A 22,916-nucleotide genomic window follows, 5' to 3' on the forward strand; every position below is an offset into this window, starting at 1 on the left:
TGTATGCTGAACCCTTAAATATGATCAGACAGATGCTAACTTCATCATTTAAGAAAGCCAGTGAGCACACTTCACATAATATTCAACTATTCCTTAAAATTTTTTACAATCTAGTAAAAGCTGACCGATAAAACCCTCAAAATAACTATGTCTCTACCTCTTCAAAGTCTTATTTGTTCATGCTAAGGCTACAATGACTGACATTTTATTTATTAGTGTTTTTTTGCATATTACTCATTGCCTAAAAGTGTTTTCTTTTTCTCCAGCAGATCAATAGTTAATTATATATTTGGTATTTGTTGAGCTAAATATCCTTAAATATTTAAATATATTTATGTACAATACATTGTGTTGAGCATTATGGTGCGCTGCTGCTGCTCTAATTATCTGCACTAACATGCCTACGGTCAAACATATTGACAACTGTGCGAGCTAAAAGTTAAGAGAGAATAAACATGGCTTTGTTTAGCGGTTGTCCAAGACGGGACTGTGGAACATGCTACATGTGTTTTTTAATGCTGTGAGGTTCAGACAATTAAATAGAAGTTCATTTATAAAACAGTGTCTATAGTATGTTTATCCGTCCCTGCTGCGTCCTGACCTCGTCCGAACCCAAAACCCACAATCAAGTCTTTTTTGCTGTAACTCAGGTCCTTAATACCCACCGCCGTGGGCCCGGTTTCTGCTGGTAAAAGCTTCTGAATTCTGTTTGTTCAACTAAAGTCAGTGCAATATTTGCTGTCCACAAGGAAACAGCACATCCATCGTCTGCCTGTGCTCAAAAAGCCATGTGCTTGAGACTTACATTTGTTCTGGAATATGTTTTTATGTCTTGTTGCGAACGTACCGGATGCCTGCGTTTGTCTTGCGTTGTTTTTGATGTGCCAGTCCAAGTGGAAAGCAATGAAGCTGCTGAGTGTGTTTTTCCTTGTAGTTTGCAGAGTAATCTCAGGTGTGGAGACACTACTGTGAAAGGTGGAGCACAGATATGGCTGTTCAGTCATGGTGGGCGGGGGCCGCTGGTAACATGCCCCTGTCTCGCAGGTGGGACTGAAGAGTGTGGAAGATGCTGAGCTGCTGTTCAGGTTGAAGAAGCAGCAACTGTTGAAGCACTTTACTGGGATTGGGTCCCCTGGAAGACAACAGCACACAGTTAGTCATGAAAACAACCTGGACATGAACACCTTTAAGGTTGACAGAATTAGCCTTTTCACCTGAATTCAAGGCCTCATGGACCAAACATGAAAGCACCTACAATTATTTTGATGCAAAATATGGTCTTTTCAGGGGGATTTCACCCCAGACAGTAAGTTTCAGCAGTGTGGCTTGAATACCTAAGCAGATACAGCTCCTCAAAGTTGGCCAAAAAGCAAATTTGCAAAATTAAATAAAAAAAAACAAAAACATTAATTTTCAAAGGGCTGTATCTAAACTATTACAGATATGACATTAAAATTTTGGATGTGTTCGTTTATCTGGTAGGTGAACAAGTGTGAATTTTTTCAGAATTTTCTGAGGGGGTCATGTGGGGCACTTTCTGAAATGTGGTTGATTTGGGATGGAATGACCCAGGGTTCCTACAGGTTTCTACGAGTTAAATTTAAGACTTTTTAAGACCTTTGTAAGACTATTTAAAATAGAATTTAATGCCGATTTCACAGCCTATTCCATGGCCATACAGGCAAAATTTGTGACTCCTAGAATTTAGGAACATTTATTTATTTACTTCAATGCCCTGAATCCCACTGTTCCTAGTCATTTCTCACAGGGGCTCCAAAGTTAGTGATAATTGGCTCTTAGTTTCAATAAAACTGTTGGGTTGGAACAGGTGGAACTGAGTCGACGAACGTTACTTTCTTTGCAGCTTGGACATTTAACAGACGCATTTAAACGCAAAACAGCCAACAAGTTTATGGCAACATAACTTCAGACCTACCATATCAAATATAATACCTTTTAAAGACTTTTCAAGGTATTAAATGCAGATTGGTAACCCTGGGTTGAGCTCATTTGAATAAGTCTGTAAACTGTTGGTTGTTTAGTCAAGAGCTGAAATGATTAATTGACTTGAATTGATTTGATTTTTGGCCTCGGATTTGGAGGTGCTGATCCTCATCCCGCTCGCTTCACATTCAGCTGCAAACCGCCCCAGGGCACGCTGAAGGTCGGTCCAGGTTCGATGAGGCCAACAGGACAACGTCATCTGCAAAAAGCAGAGATGAAATCCTGTGGTCCCCAAACCAGACCCCCTCCGGCCCCTGGCTGCGCCTAGAAATTCTGTCCATAAAAATTATGAACAGAACCGGTGACAAAGGGCAGCCCTGCCGGAGTCCAACATGCACCCTCCGGAGGATCCACCACCCACCGAGGGAATCGAAGGGGCCGGGTGCAGTGTGGATTGGGTGGCAGTTGACGGCAGGGGGCTCGACGACCCGATCCCCGGACACAGAGTCTGGCTCTTGGGACATGTACAAAATATATATTACTGCAAATTATTCTGACCGCTAGAGGGCTCCCTTTGCTTGCAACAGAACAACTGAACATCACAAAGAGTAGTCAATGACAACTTTCCTGAATCAAAGCTTTGTGTCCTTAATTTTGCTGCCGCGAAACATTGGTTCCGCTGTTGTGTTTCACACGTATGCTTATTGTGATGCACATGATGCCAGGATTAACACACAGTTGTATTTTTGTTCCTTCTTAAGTTGTTAGTAAGTTGGATCCAAATGTGTTGAAGACTGCAGTGACTATATTATTTGTATATTTAGTTTGACTTTTTTGTTATTTATATTTATAGATATTTTTTAATATACTTTCATACTGTTGTTGTTGTTGTTGTTATTTCTATATAGATATGTTTATATATCCTTTTACTGTCATACTTTTTGTGATTGTTGTTTCAGGAGCTGTTCTGGAATAAAGGACTAGTTATTTGTCATTTTCAGACGTGTCTGTTTTAGATTTGTACCTATTTTTGCCTATTCAAATAACTGCTTAATCAAATCAAAGAAAATAAACAATAGATTGATTACAAAAATAACCAATAGTGGCAATTCCACTTTAGTCTACAGCCATGCAACATATGCTTTAACACCATGGTATGTTTCTATCATTGCTGTACTGTGAAAACCATGTATCTCTAGAGAGTCAACTTGTCATGAACTCAGTAGTACGGACCCGCTTTCATCTTGTCATGATGCATTCAATGAATCCAAGAGGGTTTGTCAAGAGTGTATTTATTTATTTATATCTAAAGTCAACCCCCAGTGGAACAGTACAGTATGACCATATTAACTGTGTCGTGTTTATCACTTCATTTTGGCTCAATTTTATCATATCCTCTGAAAAGAAACAGACAAATGCAGTGGAGTTGACATCATAATGTTTACCACTGCAATGTAGTATAAGTATAAGCTGCAGAAAATATCTGAAATACTTGGGTAAAGTAAAAGTACCTCATATGAGTATTGGATTACTATCCTACAGTGAAAGGACTAGGTTACTTTCCACCACTGAAAGGCATCCAAACAACTTCAGGTAAAAGCAAACTCAAACCTCTTTTTTGGTCCAAGTACATGCATTTAACCTGTTTTATTGAGTAACTTTAAAATAAAGGTATTTCTACTACTATGAGGCCTGTGATGGTAACTTCATAGAGCTGTGTTGGTCAGATATATGTGCTTACCTGATGAAGCTGGCTATATATACATGTGTAAATGTGGCCATCAGGTACTGACAGTCAAAGCGATCCATGATGCCACCGTGACCTGGGATGGTATTGGCAAAGTCCTGCAGGACAGAAGAGACCATCACATTCTGTAACTGTAGGTCTGAGTTTTATCTGTGTGTGGAGAAGAGCTGGAGGAAAGGAGGTAAAAACCAAAAGAGAAAGAGCAACAGGTTTCTTACTTTGATTTTAAAGGCTCTTTTAAAGCCACTGGCAAAGAAACCACCAAAAGGCCCAATGAGAGACCCGAAGGATGACAGGAAGATGCTGTGGATCTGGAACGGGTACAGGTTTACAGTTTTCTGGAAGAGAAGAAACAAACAGTAAATGAAGTTCATTAGACTATTTTATAATTAAGAGAGAAAATATCCTCCGAAATTTAACTGACATCAGTGTGTTTCTAACTGCTCAGTGATGAAAGTATCTATTGTTTGTCCTAAAAGTCGTTCTAAATTGCTAAATGTCATCATCACCCAATTTGCATAATTGTAAATGTACATGTAATTGTAATGAACGATGTAGGAGAGAGGAATAACATTGTGTTTAGACAAAAAGTGAGACTAAAAAAATCTTAAATGTGTTTGAAACTACAAATGAACTACAGGGTGTCCTATAAGTCTCCATACATAGGAGACATAATACATTCCATACATATATGGTTCTAACATGTATTTCTTTATATTTCTTCTTTATAGTTCTTCAGCAGTGGAGGACACGCATTGAAATGTGTTCCCGACAAAATGGCAGTCATATAGAGCATATTATATAAATAAAAATGGTTTATGTCAAGAAACGTTTATTATTCCTATGTATGGAGACTTATGGGACACCCTGTAAACTCTGTTACTTCAATTTTTTCTCATGTTCCAATTCCAACCCTCCTCCTTTATCTGGGTTTAGGGACTGACTAACGAGACCCAAAAGAGACACTCTGGAGGAGTTACTTAGGTTAGTGTTTTTATATATTTGTTTAGTTTTTAACCTTATGGTCCACTTAGGAGATGACAACAAGTTGCAGTAAAACATGCACATTTTTAACCACAACATTTGTAATTTTCAGTCTACATTAACAATCTAAATGGAGCAAAAAGGGACAATAAAGAAAACTGTCAATGTCAGTAGGACTGATTTATATTCAGTGATTTATTTTTGAGAAAAGGCGATACGTGTTTTCATTTCAAAGTCTCTAAAAGTCTACAGTAACACCAGAAAAAGGGGTTAGATTTGTCTAATTAAACTGTCTGTTTCCCTTTAGATTAAAGGAACCTGATGAACGACCGCTCACCCATCGTAGTGTGTTCTGTATGGCAGCGGGCAGGGTGTACTCCTGCATCACAAAGATATCCGAGGGCTCGCATTCAATGGTGAAGCTGTTGGTCTCGCTGTTGTAGCCCACAGGGCACACGAAGTACTGGAACTGGGACAGGAGGTAGGCCAGCTGAAGGCACAAACACAGGAGATAAGGGTCAGTGATGCTCTTAGTATTCTGCTCCATTATGGTAAAGGTTATAGGGAGAAAAAAAAAAAGTATTCTGCTCCGTTTGTGCAGTAATATGAGGAATTTCCACATACAGTTGTGGAAAAAAAATATTAGATCATCAAAAGGCATCAGAAACAATGGTTATGCAACCATGTACTAACTCCTGTGTATATCCGGTGACTAATACAGACAGAAAATAAACTCCTAGAATGTCTAAAAGCACTGTTTTTGGCAGTACAATGCTATAGCTATTGATGTAATAACTGAAGGGATTTTGGTTATTATCATGAAAACCATGGAAAATGGTTAGATACCAGCTCTACAATTAAACTCTCATGAGCTATTCTTGTTGTTATCATTATATTTGTCCAAACAAATGTACCTTTAGTTGTACCAGGCATTAAATGAACAAGAAATTGAGGAAAACAAGGGGTGGTCTAATAATCTTTTCCGCGACTGTACATTCAATTAAAAAACAGCCCTTTACAATATAATACATTCGCCCCTTATACATGGAATCTGTGTGTACGATATAGATCACATGAGTGACTTATAAAAGCCAAGTGTACTCACGATGAAACCAAACACCACAGTGGAGAAGAAGCCTCCGATGAAGCCCTCCCAGGTCTTTTTGGGTGAAAGCTGCAGCGGTTACACATGGAGACAGAGGTTTTCATTCATATCAAAATGACATTGGATTTACTTGCTTTCACCACTACGTCCAAGGGATTAAACATAAAGTCTTGTGCTCGCCGTTGGCTCAATATAGACATAAGAGCGTGCAGCAATAGCATCCTTTCATGTGCTTTTTCAGTATTCAGCCTTTAAAAATGATATGTATTTCTTGGTTTTAACAGTGAAACATCAAATTATGTCTATGAATGTATTAACACTTACTTTCACAAAGTTAAAGATAGAATATCAGACAAACACATACAGAATGGATAAATGTATGAGAATCAAATATGCAAGCATTTTATTTAAATTTTATATATTTAATAAACTATATTCGGTAGCATACTGACACAAAAATTGATTGTTGCTATTTCATTATTTTTTAGCTCATTATTAGCCTTAAATTGTCGCTGTTCCACCTATTAAATTACATGAATATGAATGATACAATAAATAAGCATATATTAATAATAATAATAATAATAATAATAATAATAATAATAATAATAATAATAATAATAACAACAACAATAATAATAACAATAATAATAAACAATACATTCATAATTACATTTTTATTATGTTATATATATGGAATGGATATAGATTTACAAATCTACCACACAAAATATAAAATACACAGACATTTGAGACAAACTTAATTTTAATAACCCTGCTTTCTTTTGAATTTCCATATTTGCAATACATTTTATCTTGAAAACTGTCCACACACCAACAGCTCTTGTGGTTCACAGGCTGGTAAATGGCAAAAGACATCATAATAAACTATAAAAAAGTTCTGTGAAAAAAACACTGCTTATGCTTTAGAGACAAAAGGAAAATAGACAGAGATGTTGGTCGCTATAAGTGACGGGGAGGAAAAAATACATTAGGCTCATATTGTGAATAAAGCATGTGCACAGTGTGTAAATGTTGTAAAGACATCTTAAACATTACCAGATTTGACTTACTTTGATCAGTGGAGTTCTCCCAAAGAAGAATCCAAACAGGTAGGCCATGATGTCATTGCAGATGACAATGGAGATGGGGACAATAAACCTGAAAAAACAGGAATTGAATCAAGTGTTTGGAGGAAGAGGAGCAGAAAGAACACCATCCATAATCTGATTTGGTTATGGCTGCTTTGACTCTAGTGCAGTGGTTCCCAACCTTTTTTGTCTCGTGACCCCATTATAACATCACAAATTTCTGGCAACCCCAGATATTCAAAACATTTGATTATGCAATAGTTTGCTATATATGTTGCAAATAAATGTTAATTTTAGAGGACATTTAGTCTATATAATGTATATTATTATGGATGGAGGCAGAAAAGCCAGGTGTAGATTACTGCACAAAGTGAGAATTTGATTTTCCTTGGTCAGGATATGTACAGTCAGTCCAGCCTGTATTTACAAGGCTGACAATTAATACTGAACAAACAAGAATTCAAACTATGAATTATGAAAGAGCTGCAGCATCTGAAACTGACCACAATGAACATTTGACAGATAAACAGAACCACAGTGCTTCAGTTTCAGAGTTTGTCATGTCTTTCATGTATTGTGATTGTCTCTCTCAACTCACCATATATTATCAATGACTAGAAAATTCAGGCGACCCCTTGTGGGGTCCCAACCCCAAGGTTGAAAAACACCGCTCTAGTGTATCTGATAAAAATAAATACTTATCGTCAAAGTGAACTATGAATTATTACCCTGCCCCCCCGAAGGGGAGGCAAGGGGTATTGTTTTTGGTTCAGTTTGTTTGTTTGTTTCTTAACATTCTAGCAGCAAAACTACTGGTTGAATTCATACCAAACTGGGTTTATACGTTGCCAGTGACCCAGAATAGATCTCATTACATCTTGGGAAAAGTAGGTCAAAGTTCCAATTTTTTATGAATTTTTAAAACCTTTTTTCCCCCCATTTACTTATGATAGGCGAAGTTTCAAATGTCATTAAAAACATCAATTTTGTTTCAATTTACTTCAAACTTGGTACATATATAGAGGCAACTGATATGCTGACATCATCACACACATAGACATGATGTCATCAGCTGGATTGATGTCAAAAACAACTTACAATACGTGCGAGGGCTGGGGTTTGTTGTGCCTCACACCACTTGTTAGATATACATATTTAAGCTGTTGTTATTTTTACATAGATGTTTTTTTTTTTTTTTACACATCCTTTTACTAAGAAAATAATCTATAGATTAATCGTTTACAAAAATAATCAATAGCTGCAGCTGTACATGAATGATAGTCAGAGGCATTAGGACTGGTTCCTCAGCTCTGCCTCTGTCCTGCTTACCAGATCATTCCTTCAAACAGGTTCTGAATGACAAGGTGGGACTGAGTTACCACAATCAACAGGGTCACATGGGTCCAAGCAAACTGGAATGGCAAACACAAACACAAACACCACAGTGTCACTACACTGGAATGTAGAGGTGCCTGTTCAGACACTGGCTCATGTCAGAATTAGTGGAATCATACAGAAAAAAAAACAGACGAGGTGACTGACACTGACAAAACAAACACTGCAGAACAAGTCTGACGCATGACGATGAATGAAAATGAGAGGAGAGCAGCATTTACACGATGTATGCAGGTAACAATTTATAATGATACTTGGAACAAAATGAACAGCACAGCAACATGATGAATAGAGGTGAGGAACAGCCTTCTTTTTCAGTTTTTTATCCTACTGTGAACTCTGGGAAAACAGTCATTATCATTACATATTGTCACCATCCTAGAAAAATTGCATAACGCATCAAATACCACATTTCTGGGTAAGTTTTTTGTGAAAAAGTTTTAAAAATGGCTATTATTTTAGGAAGGTGACAACATTTAAGCAGGTAGTAATCCAAGACAGTTAAAGTTAAAGCACAATACTTGAAAAAAAAAAACCTAAATTCTAATCTACAAATAACTCTGATTTAAACAGTCAATTAAAGTGAGTTTCATCTTCAAAAGTATCCTTACAGTCACAACACTAATGAAAATACATCAAAATAAAAAGATGCATGAGGGAAAACAAGCTGAAGCCATTGCTGAAGTCCTGTGTGTTTTTTCTCTATATTTAACCTTTCTTAAGTAATTGGTCATCATTTATTATAATATTATCTTCCGTATTTTGCATTTTTTCAGCAAAAATCAGTAATTTCCCGATATTTAATTTTTCATTCATTCATTTACTTGTTTATTTCAAGTATTTACAGAATACATGCAAGTTCAAAATTCCAAAATCATTCATCTGCACTCAGAAAGGAGTGGGAAGAAGAAACTCTTATTTAATCCCACTCCAATTCTCAGCATCAAATAACAACATAATAACATTTTTTACTTTACTTTTTTTTTTTTAATTTACTGATCATGTAGATGTTCATAAAAGCTAAGATTTCAGACTTCAGAGAAAACTGAAGAAGAAAAAGACTTTTTCAGCAAAGATATCATTAACTGAACATAAACAAAGTGTGTCCATCCACTGTCATTGATCCAACTCCATGGGTTTTACTGGTGAATCAGTGTTGTAGAAGATGATGGTGTTTCCACGGTAACTACGAAGCCTATGAACATCCAAATGGGTCATATCTGATGACCATGAAAAGTTGTCAAACTGCATTTTACACCAATTATTTACATGTATTGATATAATCTGTGGATGAACAGGTATTAAACATTTTAGATCAGTAGATGGTTTTGGTCGACGGTAGATGTTTAGGTCTTTAAGGGTTAAGTTGTGTTTACAGTAGTAAATTTCATGCCACTTGACCTTTTTCCAGGAGACCCTCTGGAACTTTAAACCAGAAGGTGAACAGATATAATTACATTTATTATATAGGTTTATCAGTTCCAGGATAATGGGACAGATCCATTATTGATGTTATGAGGATAATCTGTGTTGGTCCTGCTGCAATAAAGCAAAATGTGTGCACTGAAAAAGGTCTATTGTAGCATTATTTAATGCCAAAAAAGCACATTATTAGCCTTTTGTGCCTGATTTAACTGGATCAAAATGGTGTTCCCGGTGTCCTTTTGTGAGCGCTGGAAACATTGTGTTAAAATATTCTGCTGTTGTTAAATTGGCTGATGGTTAATATGGTGTTTAATGACAGAAATACAACCAAGGAACAACAGGTAATTTGTTTGCGTTGATTTCCACTTTCTTAGTAAACCGGATTAGTCACTGAAATGAACTCACTGCACCTGTTCATCAATGTGTGCATTGTCCATAAACTCGCTGATGTGGTTTTTGTATTTTGGTTTGCACTGTTTAGTTTCTCTAACCCCAACTGTGTTATGGGTGGAGATTTAACATTGGTTTCTTTTTCATTTTAAAAGGACCAATGGCTAAAAAGGGAAAAAAAGCTGTTCCAAAATACTTCCACAATGGCAGAAATTCATGCAAAATAACATTCAAACAAGTGTAAAACAGGATGTATGAAGCAGAGAGAGAGAGGGTTAGTTAGTGGTGGTGGGCAGAGAAAGGAGGAAGAGGAGGGGGTTACTTGGCTGATACACACCATATAAAACTGCAGGCGGTAATGTTTCTTCACTAAACTCAGCACAAACATGCAGAAACCTGCGGAAAAGTAGACATGCTGTCAGTTTTGACTCAAGATGAAAGAGCATAGACTAAAAAAATAACATCCAACATGTTACATACTGCACATGTGTTTGTGTGACATGTGTGGAGTCGAACAGTTCCCTATTTTCAGAGCTAAAACCATCTGATATTTGCATGTGCATAGATTGTTGACCCTGTATGAACCTGCGTTGTTACCTGCAGCAGTGGGAGGAAGAGATGCTATTGGTTTAGAGCATCCTGGGGTTTACAGGGTTTACACACCACTAAAGGCCTGTTCACACTGGAAAAAATCTAAATCTTACCAAGTGTATTTTTCTCATTTCTAGTCAGAATATCTCATCACACTTAAAATAAGACAAAATCACCTGAAGAGGAACTTTTCAGTGAGATATAAATACTTATTTTTAGACAGTAGATCTTGAAAATCTTATTTCAAGAAATCTTACCAAGATAATTTTCACTTGTTCCATTGTCAGATTTTTCTGCTTAATTCAAGCAAAAATATCTTGTATTAATATCTTTTTTACTTGTTTTTAGAGGGGCATTGTTTTTTCCAGTGCAGGATATTAATGTTGCATTGACATGTGTCCTAAACCTTTATGCCCTCCTCAAATTTACTATACACTGGTTATCTTTGTGGCAAAAATGCACATGCACATGAAAACTACTATAAAATCATCATACATTAGCATTTTTGCTAGCTTTTTTTTAAAATAAATCTCTTAAACAACTTCCGCCCTGCTCAAAACTACCAAACATTCAACAGTTTTCACAGATCTAAGAGTAGAAGACACTGGATTTCCAAAATATAACTAAAACAAAAAGTTCTTGCCAAATTTCATGCTGAAAGCTGCAACATAACCAAAATGATCAACAAATGAAAAAAAAAAAAAAAAAAAAAAAAAGAGAGAAAAATGGAAAAATGTACCAAAATGCCTGAGGAGGACCTAAGGGTTAAATATCTGAATACTAGTGTCCAACTCTGAATGTGTCTGTTCATACTTGGTATTGGATTTTTAAACAGTAACTGACAACTTCATCTTAATCTTCAACATAATGAAACTTTGTAGACGTAAACATTATTATAATGTAATTTTACTTTTTTCTGCTGTTATTATTTTACCAGTCCAGCCCACTTCAGGTCCTATTAAGATGAATGTGGCCCCTGAAGTAAAATGAGTTTGACACCCCTGCCCTAACATTAAAAAATATAATATTTCATGTCTTTATTGAGCAAAGCGGATATACACTCACAGTGTGTTGGAAAAAGGAAGTGACCCCTAATGACTCCAAAAAGATGAGTCAGGAATTGCTTTATAGAGTCAGGAATTTGCAAACCTGAACTCTAATCATCAGGTGAGATTTGATCCATGCATGGAACCACTTTGACTTCTAAGAAACATTCAAACCTCATAAGCTGTTCACAAGAAGCATCTGCTCATATGAACCATGACTCAAGTAAAACTCACCAGACCACAGTTAGACAAACCGTCTACAAATGGGGACAATTTAACCCTATGAAACCATTTGTATCATATTTGCTACACCAGGTTCTGAGGCCTCTATCTAATCAACAAGATCAATACTTTCCTTAAACAAAACATGTGTGCACTTGAAAACCCTGGGCCTGACTTATCAGTGCACGCCAAAGTTTTTGCACATACAGACAGACGGACGGACAGACGGACGGACGGACAACGAACTGATGATGATAATACCCTTCAGCACAGGGTAAAAACCTGTTGTACATTACCTGATACATGTTTTTTGCCTCCTGGTGGATTATCATTTCACTACAGCCAGTGGAAAGGCTTTTTTTTTTTTTTTTTACCCTTTTCAATATGAACGCTAACGTTAAATCTTCCAGCACACATCTTGTAGGGATGGGGGTGGGGGGGTAAACATGACAACAGGGAGTATAACAGAAGCACAGAAGCCGGACATTCGATGCATGTTAAGTTTCACTTTTGGTTTTCGGTAGTCACGGAGCACAACCCCCCTACACCCACCCCCTACTGGTCTCCTTCACTGTACTGAAAACATATCGAAAATGTACCAAAGACCCCTGTACAGAAAACGTACCAAACTAAAATTCTTGTGCACCGTTACACTCCTAGAGTTTACTATACGTCAAACACTGAAAAAAAAAAAACATGTCCAATGCATGACACCACAGAAAAAGATACCACTTTCAAAAAAAACAAACAAAAAAAAAACATCACTGTCTGCCTAAAGTTTACCAAAGAACACCTTAACACTTCACAACACAACTGGAAAAATGTTTTGTGGACTCATGAAACTAAGGTTGAATAGCAGTAGGGACTAGTAGGGAACTGGAACTAACATGAGGACATCGTCCCCACAGGGAAGTTTGGAGGAGGACCATCATGATGTGGTTCTGTTTTACTGCCTCATGGACTAAATGGATTTCCAAGTTTATCACCGTATCCAATAGGTTAACATCAGCAGAACGAGCACCAACATACAGGGTGTCCCATAAGTCTCCATACATAATACATATGAGACACAATACATATGGTTCTAACATGTATTTCTTTATATTTCTTCTTTATAGTTCTTCAGCAGTGGAGGACACGCATTGAAATGTGTTCCCGACAAAATGGCAGTCATATAGAGCATATTATATAAATTAAAATGGTTTATGTCAAGAAACGTTTATTTTTCCTATGTATGGAGACTTATGGGACACCCTGTAGAAGTAAAGAAACTACAGAATGAATTCAGAAAAAAGAAAATCCCCTTTTGGAACCACCCAGTCAGAGCTCAGACCTGAATTCAATAGAGATAGAAGATAAACGTCCACACCAGACACCCTAGGAATAAGGCTGAGCTGAGGATGAATGATCCAAAATATCCCTGAATGTTGTACAAGTTTGATCAGCAGCTACTAAAAACATTTGTTTAAGCTTATTTCTGTTCAACCACTTATTAAATTCAAGGGTTCACTTACTTTTTCCAGCAGCACTGTGAGTGTTTAACAGCTGTGTTCAATAAAGGCATGAAATATTAGAACTGTTTGTGTGGTATTAAGGTTAAACACACTGGGTTTGTAGTTGTGACTGCAGATGTGTGCAGATCAGATCACATTTTATGACCAATTTATTCAGAAAACTAGAAAATTTGAATATGAAGTTGGAGATTGTTACTTGAACACAAGCTGTAATTAAAAATAAAGTTGTCCTCCGAAGAGGGGTGGTAGAGGCGGGTTTAAAAAAAAAAAAAAAAAGAGTGAGTGATCTACAGCATCAAATGCCTTGGACAGATCAGTAAAAAGAGCAGTGCAATATTTTTTACAGTCCAGTGTCTGAATAAAATCATTTAAAACCTTTAAAAAAAATTCAAAGGGTTCACGTACTTTTTTTCTTGCAACTGAACTTAATTTTGATGTACACAGTAAAATGTTGATATGAACTATTACTGCACTGTTATTGCTTTTCTTGTTAACAGACACTTGTTTCAACATAGGGTGTGTAAAGATGCAAATACAGTCACGGAAAAAAAGTTATTAGACCACCCCTTGTTTTCTTCAATTTCTTGTTCATTTTAATGCCTGGTACAACTAAAGGTACACTTGTTTGGATGAATATAATGATACCAACAAAAATAGCTCATAAGAGTTTCATTTCAGAGCTGATATCGATCCGTTTTCCATGTTTTCTTGATAATAACCAAAATCATTTCAGTTCTTACATCAATATCTATGGCATTGTACTGACAAAAACAGTGCTTTTAGACATTCCATGTTTTCTTTTCTGTCTGTTTTAGTCACATGATACACACAGGAGTTAGAACTTGATTCCATAACCATTGTTTTTGATGACTTTTGATGATCTAATAATTTTCTCCACGACTGTATGTACAGTGAGAATGTTGATAGTTGCTAAAGCTCAGGGTTTGTAGTTCAATGGCGCGTCTGACTGTAATTGAGTGCAATAAACCATGCCAAAAAAGCTCCAGGTGTTAAATGTTAAGACAAGTTGATTTCTTTAGCCCAGGGGTGTCAAAGTCATTTTGGTTCAGGGGCCATATTTAGCCCAATTTGATCTCAAGCAGGCCAGACCAGTAAAATAATGACTTAATAACCTATAAATAATGACAACTCCAACTCCAATTATATTAAATGAAGAAAAAATTAGTTGTGAATAACCTGAAAAAACAGATTTCATTTGAAAAATTAGCGCATTTTAACAATATTATGCCTCGACTTATTATTTATACATGTGCATTACACACAATGTTACATAAACATTTAGTAACAGGGATAATATTGTTAAAATTTTCGAGTCTGGAACTAAAATTTGAACAGTTTCTACAATATTACATCTCTTATTAACACAACTACAGATCACAGTGGATCCATGAATGCACAAAACATTTAGTAACAGCAGAATACTGCTAAAATTGCACATTTCAGGTTGTTCATCTTTGGTTTTATTTATGTATCGATTTGCATTTTATTGTGAAAGAATAGTTTTGTAAATGTAAATATTTTCACAGTGTAATGTTATTTTTTTCACTTCAATTTTTTCCACATAATTTTTCACAAAGAAAATATGTAGTTGTCACTATTTATGGGTTATTGTGTTGTTATTTTTACTGGCGATCACACTGGTCTGCATGTGGAACCTGAACCAAAATGATTTTGACAAGGTTAATTTTTTGCTCTTTCATCCTGCGGGCCGGAATGGAACCTTTGGCGGGCCAGATTTGGCCCCTGGGCCGCATGTTTGACACCTGTGCTTTAGCCTGTGACTCATAACTTTATTAATCTACTGAGCCCAGTGTGGTCAAACAGGTCTAACCCAGATGTACAGAAACTGAAAGTAGTTGTATATGTAATTCTGAAGAACAAAGGGTGTTGTTCACTGTATAGATTAAGAGCCTGAAGATAAATTAGTGATTTGTGATATTACACAACATAAATCAAATTGATTAAAACTCACCTGCAAGGTACAGAGCGAAGGAGATGAAGCGGTGATAGCGAGCCAGGAACTGCAGAGGCTCCTCCCTCTGCACCAGAGCCCCAAAGTAATCGGCTACAGTTTCCCCATAGAAGAAGTAATTAACACAAATCAGGAAGTACCTGAGGAAAAAGAATGAACAGATTTTGTTTTAAAGACACTTTTCTTTTTAAAATCTATCCCACAGTTTAGATGAGTAGACCTCAAGCCAGTAATCGACTGGGATTGAATGAAAAAAATATTCAGTTACAATTATTGTGAATCAAAGTTTTGTTTCCTTAATTTCGAATAAACATTGGTTCCAATGTTGTGTTTCACAGGGACGTTTATTGTGACGCACATGACGCCAGGATCGACACAAACAACATGGAGCATAGCTCAGAAGAGATGAAGACAAAAAGGCAGAAAATGTCTATATGTTCACTTTTCTACATTGGAACCATCACTTACTCCTTTAAACTTTCACAACAACATTAAAAATATTTGTCTTTATATTTTTGTCAGTTGTATGTTAGTTCCATGGTAAGTTGTTATTAAGGTGGATATAAATGTGTAGTTGACTGCAGTGACATAGTTTGTAGATTTCATTTGACTTTGTTGTTGTTTGTCTGTTGTTTATATCTATAGATATTTTTACATATACTTTTATACTGTTGTTATTATTTCTATATAGATATGTTTTCTATATCAGTTTACTTTTATACTTTTTGTGGTTGTTGTTTCAGCTGTTCTGAAATAAAAGACGAGGTGTTTATCATTTTCAGCCATGTCTGCTTCACATTTTTACTACTTTTTGCCTATTTAAATAATCATTTAATCGAATCATAGTAAAGAAAATATTTGATAGATTAAATGATAACCAAAATAATCAATAGCTGCAGCTCTATGCACGAGTATAATATTAGTAGGTGGTTCCTCTGTGTAAGATACAAATTAAGAGCTTCTGTTTTCACATTTTCATCATTATCTTATATTCCACACTGCAGTCTGTCACTGGGTAAAATGTCGTATTACTGGCTGTAGACTGCTCTACTATATGTGTATGTCTGTGTGTGGTAGTAGTGGTGGGGGTGGGGGTTGTTGGCCTTGGCAGATAGGGTTTCACTGAGCCTTCATATACCTCTGTACTTCCAACATGGCAGTGATCTTTGCTCCTAGTTCCACCGACCTCTGCTGTTACATAGTGTGTGGGCGTGTATGTAAAACTAAGCTGCTCATGAAAACAGTGGAGTAGACACAGGACTAAACAGTGGGAAAAGCTGCAAAACACACGCATTAACATCTAGACCATAGGCATGTTTTAAAGGAGTGATATTTTGCTTTTTTAAATGGAATTATGCTTTTTAAAACATTTCCCTGTGGTCTACATAAACTGTAAATGCTCTGCTTGGGTCTGAATTCTTCATTAATTCAATTCCACAGGTCCATCTTCAACCCTATTTCTGAGTAATGACACCAAAAAGGTGGTTTTGAGCGCTGGCCCTTTAAATGCACACGAGCCACTTCATGCCCCACCCCCTCCATGTTGTTGACCGTGCTTTCTGCCCTGTTCAACCGCTTGTGTTCATTAATACAACCAACAACTGAACATTTTAGGTACTAGTCTCGAAGTTTGGACATATTTTCAGTTTTTACTACAACCGCTGCTGCAGACAAACTATTATGTCGTACTCAGAGAATTGCTCATCGGAAGTCTTGACCTTATATGTGCAAATGTCGTAACGTAACTAGTTATAAAACGTAACAAATTAGGAAGGAATTGAAACGGGTTGTAGAAATCCACTCGATTTTTGCTGGAATGAATATAAAGATAGCTTTGCAGCACCTGGAGGGTTCAGATTCAAACTTTATGTACTATTAGGGTCAAAATACACAAATAAATGAACCAAAGACTAATAAAAGTGGGTTTAGCAAAATATGATCCCTTTAAGAGAGAGGCATTAAATGAAAGGTTTGTCATGTTATGTTTAAATATATTTAAAAACAACCATTATATGAATAAACCTCTGTACTTCTCACAGACACAGACTTTATCAGTGATGGCTGTCACATCGTAGGTCATTATTAGCATAAACGTTGCTAAATTAGCAAGTATTGTGGTTCTTTAGGATTAGTAACTACTAAAAGGGCTCCTATGTTTCATCTTAAATATACAGACAGTAGAGATTTGGCGTATTCTGTTGATGCTGCATCACAGTCTCATAATAAACCGAAGACATAATATAAGGGCAGCCTCACTTTCACAACTTGTATCTCTATTGCACTGTATTGTCTTTAATTTTGAATATTAACATAAAAAAATCTCTTGATTCCTGCACCATCTGTGCAAAACAAAAGACCAGTAAAATGAAACACAAAGGTTAATTGAACACTACTACTACTACTACTACTAACAATAATAATAATAATGATAATAATAATAATAATAATAATAATAATAATAATAATAATAATAATAATAATAATAATAACAACACTATTTTTGTTTTACCTATTTGGGCAGAAATACATGACATCAGGCACCAAATGAAGACCAGTCTTGGAGGGAAATGCAGCAGCTTCAATATCTACACTGCATTTAAAATTACATAAATGAACACTATCCAGAAAAACCATAGTTTAAATGAGGCTTACGCTGTCGGGGGCAGACAGGAAGGGTATATCCCTGAAATCCCCCCCGATCCTCTGCTATATATAAATCTATCCGCGATAATTGTTGGACAATCGATGTGAACTCAATTTGAGCTACATCGACGTGATAGTGGTAGAATAATAGTCAGAGAACCTACTTTTCCCACAAAACTCCACCTAGTGAATGAAAATGACACCATATGAACTCTGGACGGTAGCAAGAAAACGGACATTTGTAAGACGATAAATATGAACCAAATATGATCTCAGTCGGCCTATTATTGCTTGATTTATGTCCAAAAAAATTATTTTCAACTAAAGCGCCCCCATTTTGATGACTTATAATACTCATAGAGAAGCTGAAATCGATAGGGTTCTTCCACTAGGGGTCCCTTATGGTGAAGGGAGAAGAAATCCAACCAAATCTGTCCTAGTTATCGCCAAAACACCAAGGATATCCAGCAGCGACGGCGTTCGGGGTAAAACCATTATATCCTTGAAACTCAATTTCGGGCATATAATAATAAATGACTGTAAGTGTGGACTAACTGTTGTGACCGTTTTGCATCATTTTATTTTGTGGCCTAGCAGAACGTCCTGTTTTTAAAGACCATCATGTTAGTGCCTCTAATGCATCTTCTTGACCTTTGTCATTTTTGCGAGCTACTGTACATGAATTGTCTAGTATGTGTCCTTTAAGGCCATTCTCTGTTCATAATGGGTGCTCAGTGTCTCCACTCATTCACGGTGAAATCCATTCTCCTTACCAGCTTAGTGTTCTGAACCAGGGCAGTTCATAGGAATGGTAAACTCTGTAGCCGATGGTGATGATTTCTTGGAAGCACTTGATTTGGACAGACATGACCTACGTCAGATAATGGAGACAGACATGAAAAACCACAGAACACTTAAACATTCAGAACAGATGCACGGAGGACTCATACAAGCACAGTCGAGCATGTTCACTTACCACTAATATAAGAGTGATAGGTCCCATGTAAATGATGAGGAAAAAGCCAAATATCATCGCTAAGGACAGCACCCCTCGAATCCAGTAATTCTTCCATCTGTAGAAAGAGGACACTTGTTTGTGCTGTTGTTACTTTGATTCACATTCATATTCACATCTTTGTTTTCCTACAAGACATTCAGCTGTATGTAAGAATTATGTTCCAAGTAATCATAAAATGCCCCCAAACATCACCAGAAATTAAGGAATCATGTTCATTTCAAATACTGATATCACTGTGTTACGCCCCGGCCTAGGGGTTCACCAGGGCGAACATAATATTGCTCACTTTTGTCCCCTCCCAGCTCCCAAGCACACACGTCAGTCGAAACTAAAATCCACAATATTTATTATTATTATTTTTTTAAACAACTAAAGGAGGGTTAGGGGAGGGAACGGCTAAAACAACAAACAAAATATCTTCTTTACAGTTCAAACTAAATTACCTAGACCAAAATAAATGGAAGAAATAAAATACAGAAAACTTACCTAAACTCCCTAACCACAAACAGGAGAAAAGGTCAAAATAAAAGAGCCGACCTCCCCTACCAGAAAAAGGGTCAAATTTACAAAAATACTATTTACAGCTATAAACAATCTCGAATTAACACAAACACACGAAGACTGACAGTCACACACGCAGGAACACAGGGTTGAAAGCTGGCAGGAGGCAAGAGAGAGAACGAACTGATGATCTAGGGCCATTTTTAAAGGGGCCGGGCAATCATGCTCCACCAATCAGCTTCCTGTAACACAGACAAACACAAAAAGGGCACAGCACACCTACAGGACGGGGGAGAACACACACACACTAAACAGAAACATATATACATATACATATAAATAGACAAATTATGACCCAGGGCCATAACAACTGACAGTAGTAGTCCAGCCAGAATATTTGCATTTGAAAAGCTAAGCATCAGCCCACAAGTAATGTTTATGTTGTCATTTTGTGTTCTGGCCTGATGCTCCACCCATCACCTATCTTCCAATAACAAAGTCAGTAGCGTTTTGGCATCCAGGTTGCCAGATCCCACTGATCTGCAGCTGGAACAGTGGTGATGACAAATGTCTGACATTAATAAACCTAAAAAGCCTCTTATTATTCCCAAATATGTAGTGACAAAGTGAGAAAGAAAACAAGGATATGTATAGGAGATGCTGAGAAGAATTTGAAGACCGATGCTGGCTCTCCCATGGTCTCCTGCGGACAATTACAGGTGTAGGACACGTCGCTTGCAGTGATAGCTCTTTGTAGTGGACTAGCGACATTGTGGATGGATGGATGGATGGATGGATAGATGGATAGATGGATAGATGGATAGATAGATAGATAGATAGATAGATAGATAGATAGATAGATAGATAGATAGATAGATAGATAGATAGATAGATAGATAGATAGATAGATAGATAGATAGATACTTTATTGATCCCCGGGGGGAAATTCAAGTATTCAGCAGCTTACATACAACACACAACACAAAAGTGGGTTAGTACCAGGCTGACAAAAAGGTTAGTATATGTACTCTAAAAGACAATTGCTAAAGAAACTACTCTAAAAGGGCTTCCTGTACAGTACTGTAAATAAAGACTTCTGATTGTATTTTCACATTTCAGGGCATTGATATAAAGTGAAACAGTGACATAAAGTGTAGCAGTGATATAAAGTGAAATAGTGATTTAAGTGTAACAGTTATTTAAGTGTTCTACGGTGGTTTGAAAAGTGGGTGTAGTCCAGCTACATAAGGTGCTTGGATATTTTAAAGTCTCATTGAGTCAGTCCTAGTGTGGTCATGGCTGAGGCCAAGACTGAGACCCCCCCACCCCACCCCACCCCCCGACCACTCAGTGATGAGTTGTACAGTCTGATGGCCAGGGAGATGAAAGAGTTCCTGAGCCTGTTAGTGGAGCAGGTCAGAGACAGCAACCTGGAGCTGAACACACTCCTCTGTCTGGTCACTGTCCTGTGCAGAGGATGCTGGGGGTTGTCCAGGATGGACAGAATCTTCTCCAGGGTCCTTCGCTCTGCTGTTGACACCAGGGAGACTAGCTCTGTGCCCACCACTGAGCCAGCTCTCTTCACCAGTCTGTCCAGTCGAGCAGCGTCCCTTTTTTTAATGCTGTGTCCCCAACAGACAACAGCATCAAAGGGAACACTGGACACGACCGTCTGGTAAAACATCAGCAGCAGTTTCTTGCAGATGTTGAAGGACCCCAGTCTCCTCAGCAAGGTGGTGCCATTGTACTGTACAATAGCATGATAAGTAGAACTTGTCTGCCACCACTATCCATTTGTAAACTACCATTTAATCATGCATTGTGCAGGTAATAATTTGAGCCAACATGTGAGGCATGAAGGGAAGAGCATGTATTTGTTTGGCCTGTCAAGCATGATTAAATTCATACAGCGGTAGTGAACTGCAGCCTGCACATTGTAGCATCGTCTGCTAGCAGTAGAAATTTCATGAACGACATCATAACCACTTCTGAAAATGGAGTATGGCGGCAGGAATGAAAAATTCAAAGTAGAGAGAGGCTAAAACTGCCCAGCATACCTCACAACATTTGAATACGGACATAAAATTGTGCCTAGTAGATAGTCAGGTAATGTTTCTATTCATTTGGCGGCGATCGGGCCTGTGAAGACAGAGGAAAATCCGTACAAATGCCCTCCTGTGCCGCTACATCGATGGGACACAGAATGTGTATTATATAGTAGGATGCTCATGGTGGATCTGGCAACCCCTAGTCTGCGGGGAGGGGGAGGGGGTACCATGCTGTACAGTATTTTGAATGTGACTGCAGTACCAGTTTTGGCCCCAGTCCTGCATACGACTCCTTTAAAGACTGGGATATCAATTAGCTCTGATGTTACCAGTTTTCCTAAACATGCTGGAGAAAGAAAATGCTAGCCAATGTGTACGAGAAAGTGTCAAAAGTTCGTGGTAGAAGGACAGTTGGCAAAACAGTTGAAGTTATGATATTTATATTCAATACATGCTCCATCTAGGTCAATATTGATACCAGCCTTTAAGTCCATCTGTGTAAAACCCATGTGAATGTGATTCAAACCATGTCAAAGCTATGTTCTTCTTTCATGACCTTTTTGAAGCCCCCTCATATGATATGTACCACCATACTAGCAGCCTGGAGCCACAATACAGACACACATTAATGAAAAAAGCTAAATGTTTCGCTATGGGTGTGTTCCTAAATTGAATCTGAAATGCTCAGAATGACATCTGATCTGTCATTCATGAATTCAGAGCAAGTGACAGTTTCTTGCATCTGTTCCGAATGTTTAAGTGCAGTTTCAGTGACAGTTTCTTTCCACATTAAACTCCATGAAGTAATAACTCTGGGGTTTTCTTCCTGTTCAACCACTTCCCCCAACGTATTCTCAAAAATCACTTCCTATAATGTGCAATCACCGTACAAATGTGAAATTCTGTGCAATAAGTCGTGCAATAATCTTCTGTTCTGCAGCACCAATGCAATATTTATTCAATAGGTTTCAAAATATAAATGCACCATTTTTATACAGATTTGGGTTCATAGACACAGCTCTGGAAAAAAATAAGAGACTACTGCAAAATGATCACTTTCTCTGATTTTACCATTTATAGCTTGTGTTACAGCTTGTATTTAAGTAACAATCTCAAACTTACTATTCACATGTTCATCTAATCCTTGCTTGTATATGTCGAGGCCCAAAACGGAATCTGGCCCGATTCAGAATCGGGCCGGCCCAGAATGGAATTCTATTCTAGGCCGGCCTAGAATGGAATCCTGCTGCTATAATGTT

At 37.3% G+C, this 22,916-nt stretch overlaps 1 protein-coding gene across 1 annotated transcript in view; it reads right to left on the reverse strand.

Moving 5' to 3' along the window:
• Positions 1-203: 203 nt before the first annotated feature.
• Positions 204-22,916, reverse strand: part of cds1 (CDP-diacylglycerol synthase (phosphatidate cytidylyltransferase) 1) — a 52,611-nt gene continuing 29,898 nt past the window's right edge. The window contains exons 3-13 of the mRNA XM_030143893.1: positions 19,067-19,163; positions 18,864-18,961; positions 15,448-15,587; positions 10,419-10,477; positions 8,201-8,283; positions 6,854-6,941; positions 5,781-5,849; positions 5,013-5,165; positions 3,910-4,029; positions 3,686-3,789; positions 204-1,132 (exon numbers count right to left, since the gene is read on the reverse strand). Of these exons, the coding sequence (XP_029999753.1) occupies positions 997-1,132; positions 3,686-3,789; positions 3,910-4,029; positions 5,013-5,165; positions 5,781-5,849; positions 6,854-6,941; positions 8,201-8,283; positions 10,419-10,477; positions 15,448-15,587; positions 18,864-18,961; positions 19,067-19,163 (1,147 nt within the window). The 3' untranslated portion in view covers positions 204-996. The remainder of the gene's footprint in view (positions 1,133-3,685; positions 3,790-3,909; positions 4,030-5,012; positions 5,166-5,780; positions 5,850-6,853; positions 6,942-8,200; positions 8,284-10,418; positions 10,478-15,447; positions 15,588-18,863; positions 18,962-19,066; positions 19,164-22,916) is intronic.

Source organism: Sphaeramia orbicularis, chromosome 9 (assembly GCF_902148855.1).
Source record: "Sphaeramia orbicularis chromosome 9, fSphaOr1.1, whole genome shotgun sequence".
Taxonomy (NCBI): Eukaryota; Metazoa; Chordata; class Actinopteri; order Kurtiformes; family Apogonidae; genus Sphaeramia; species Sphaeramia orbicularis.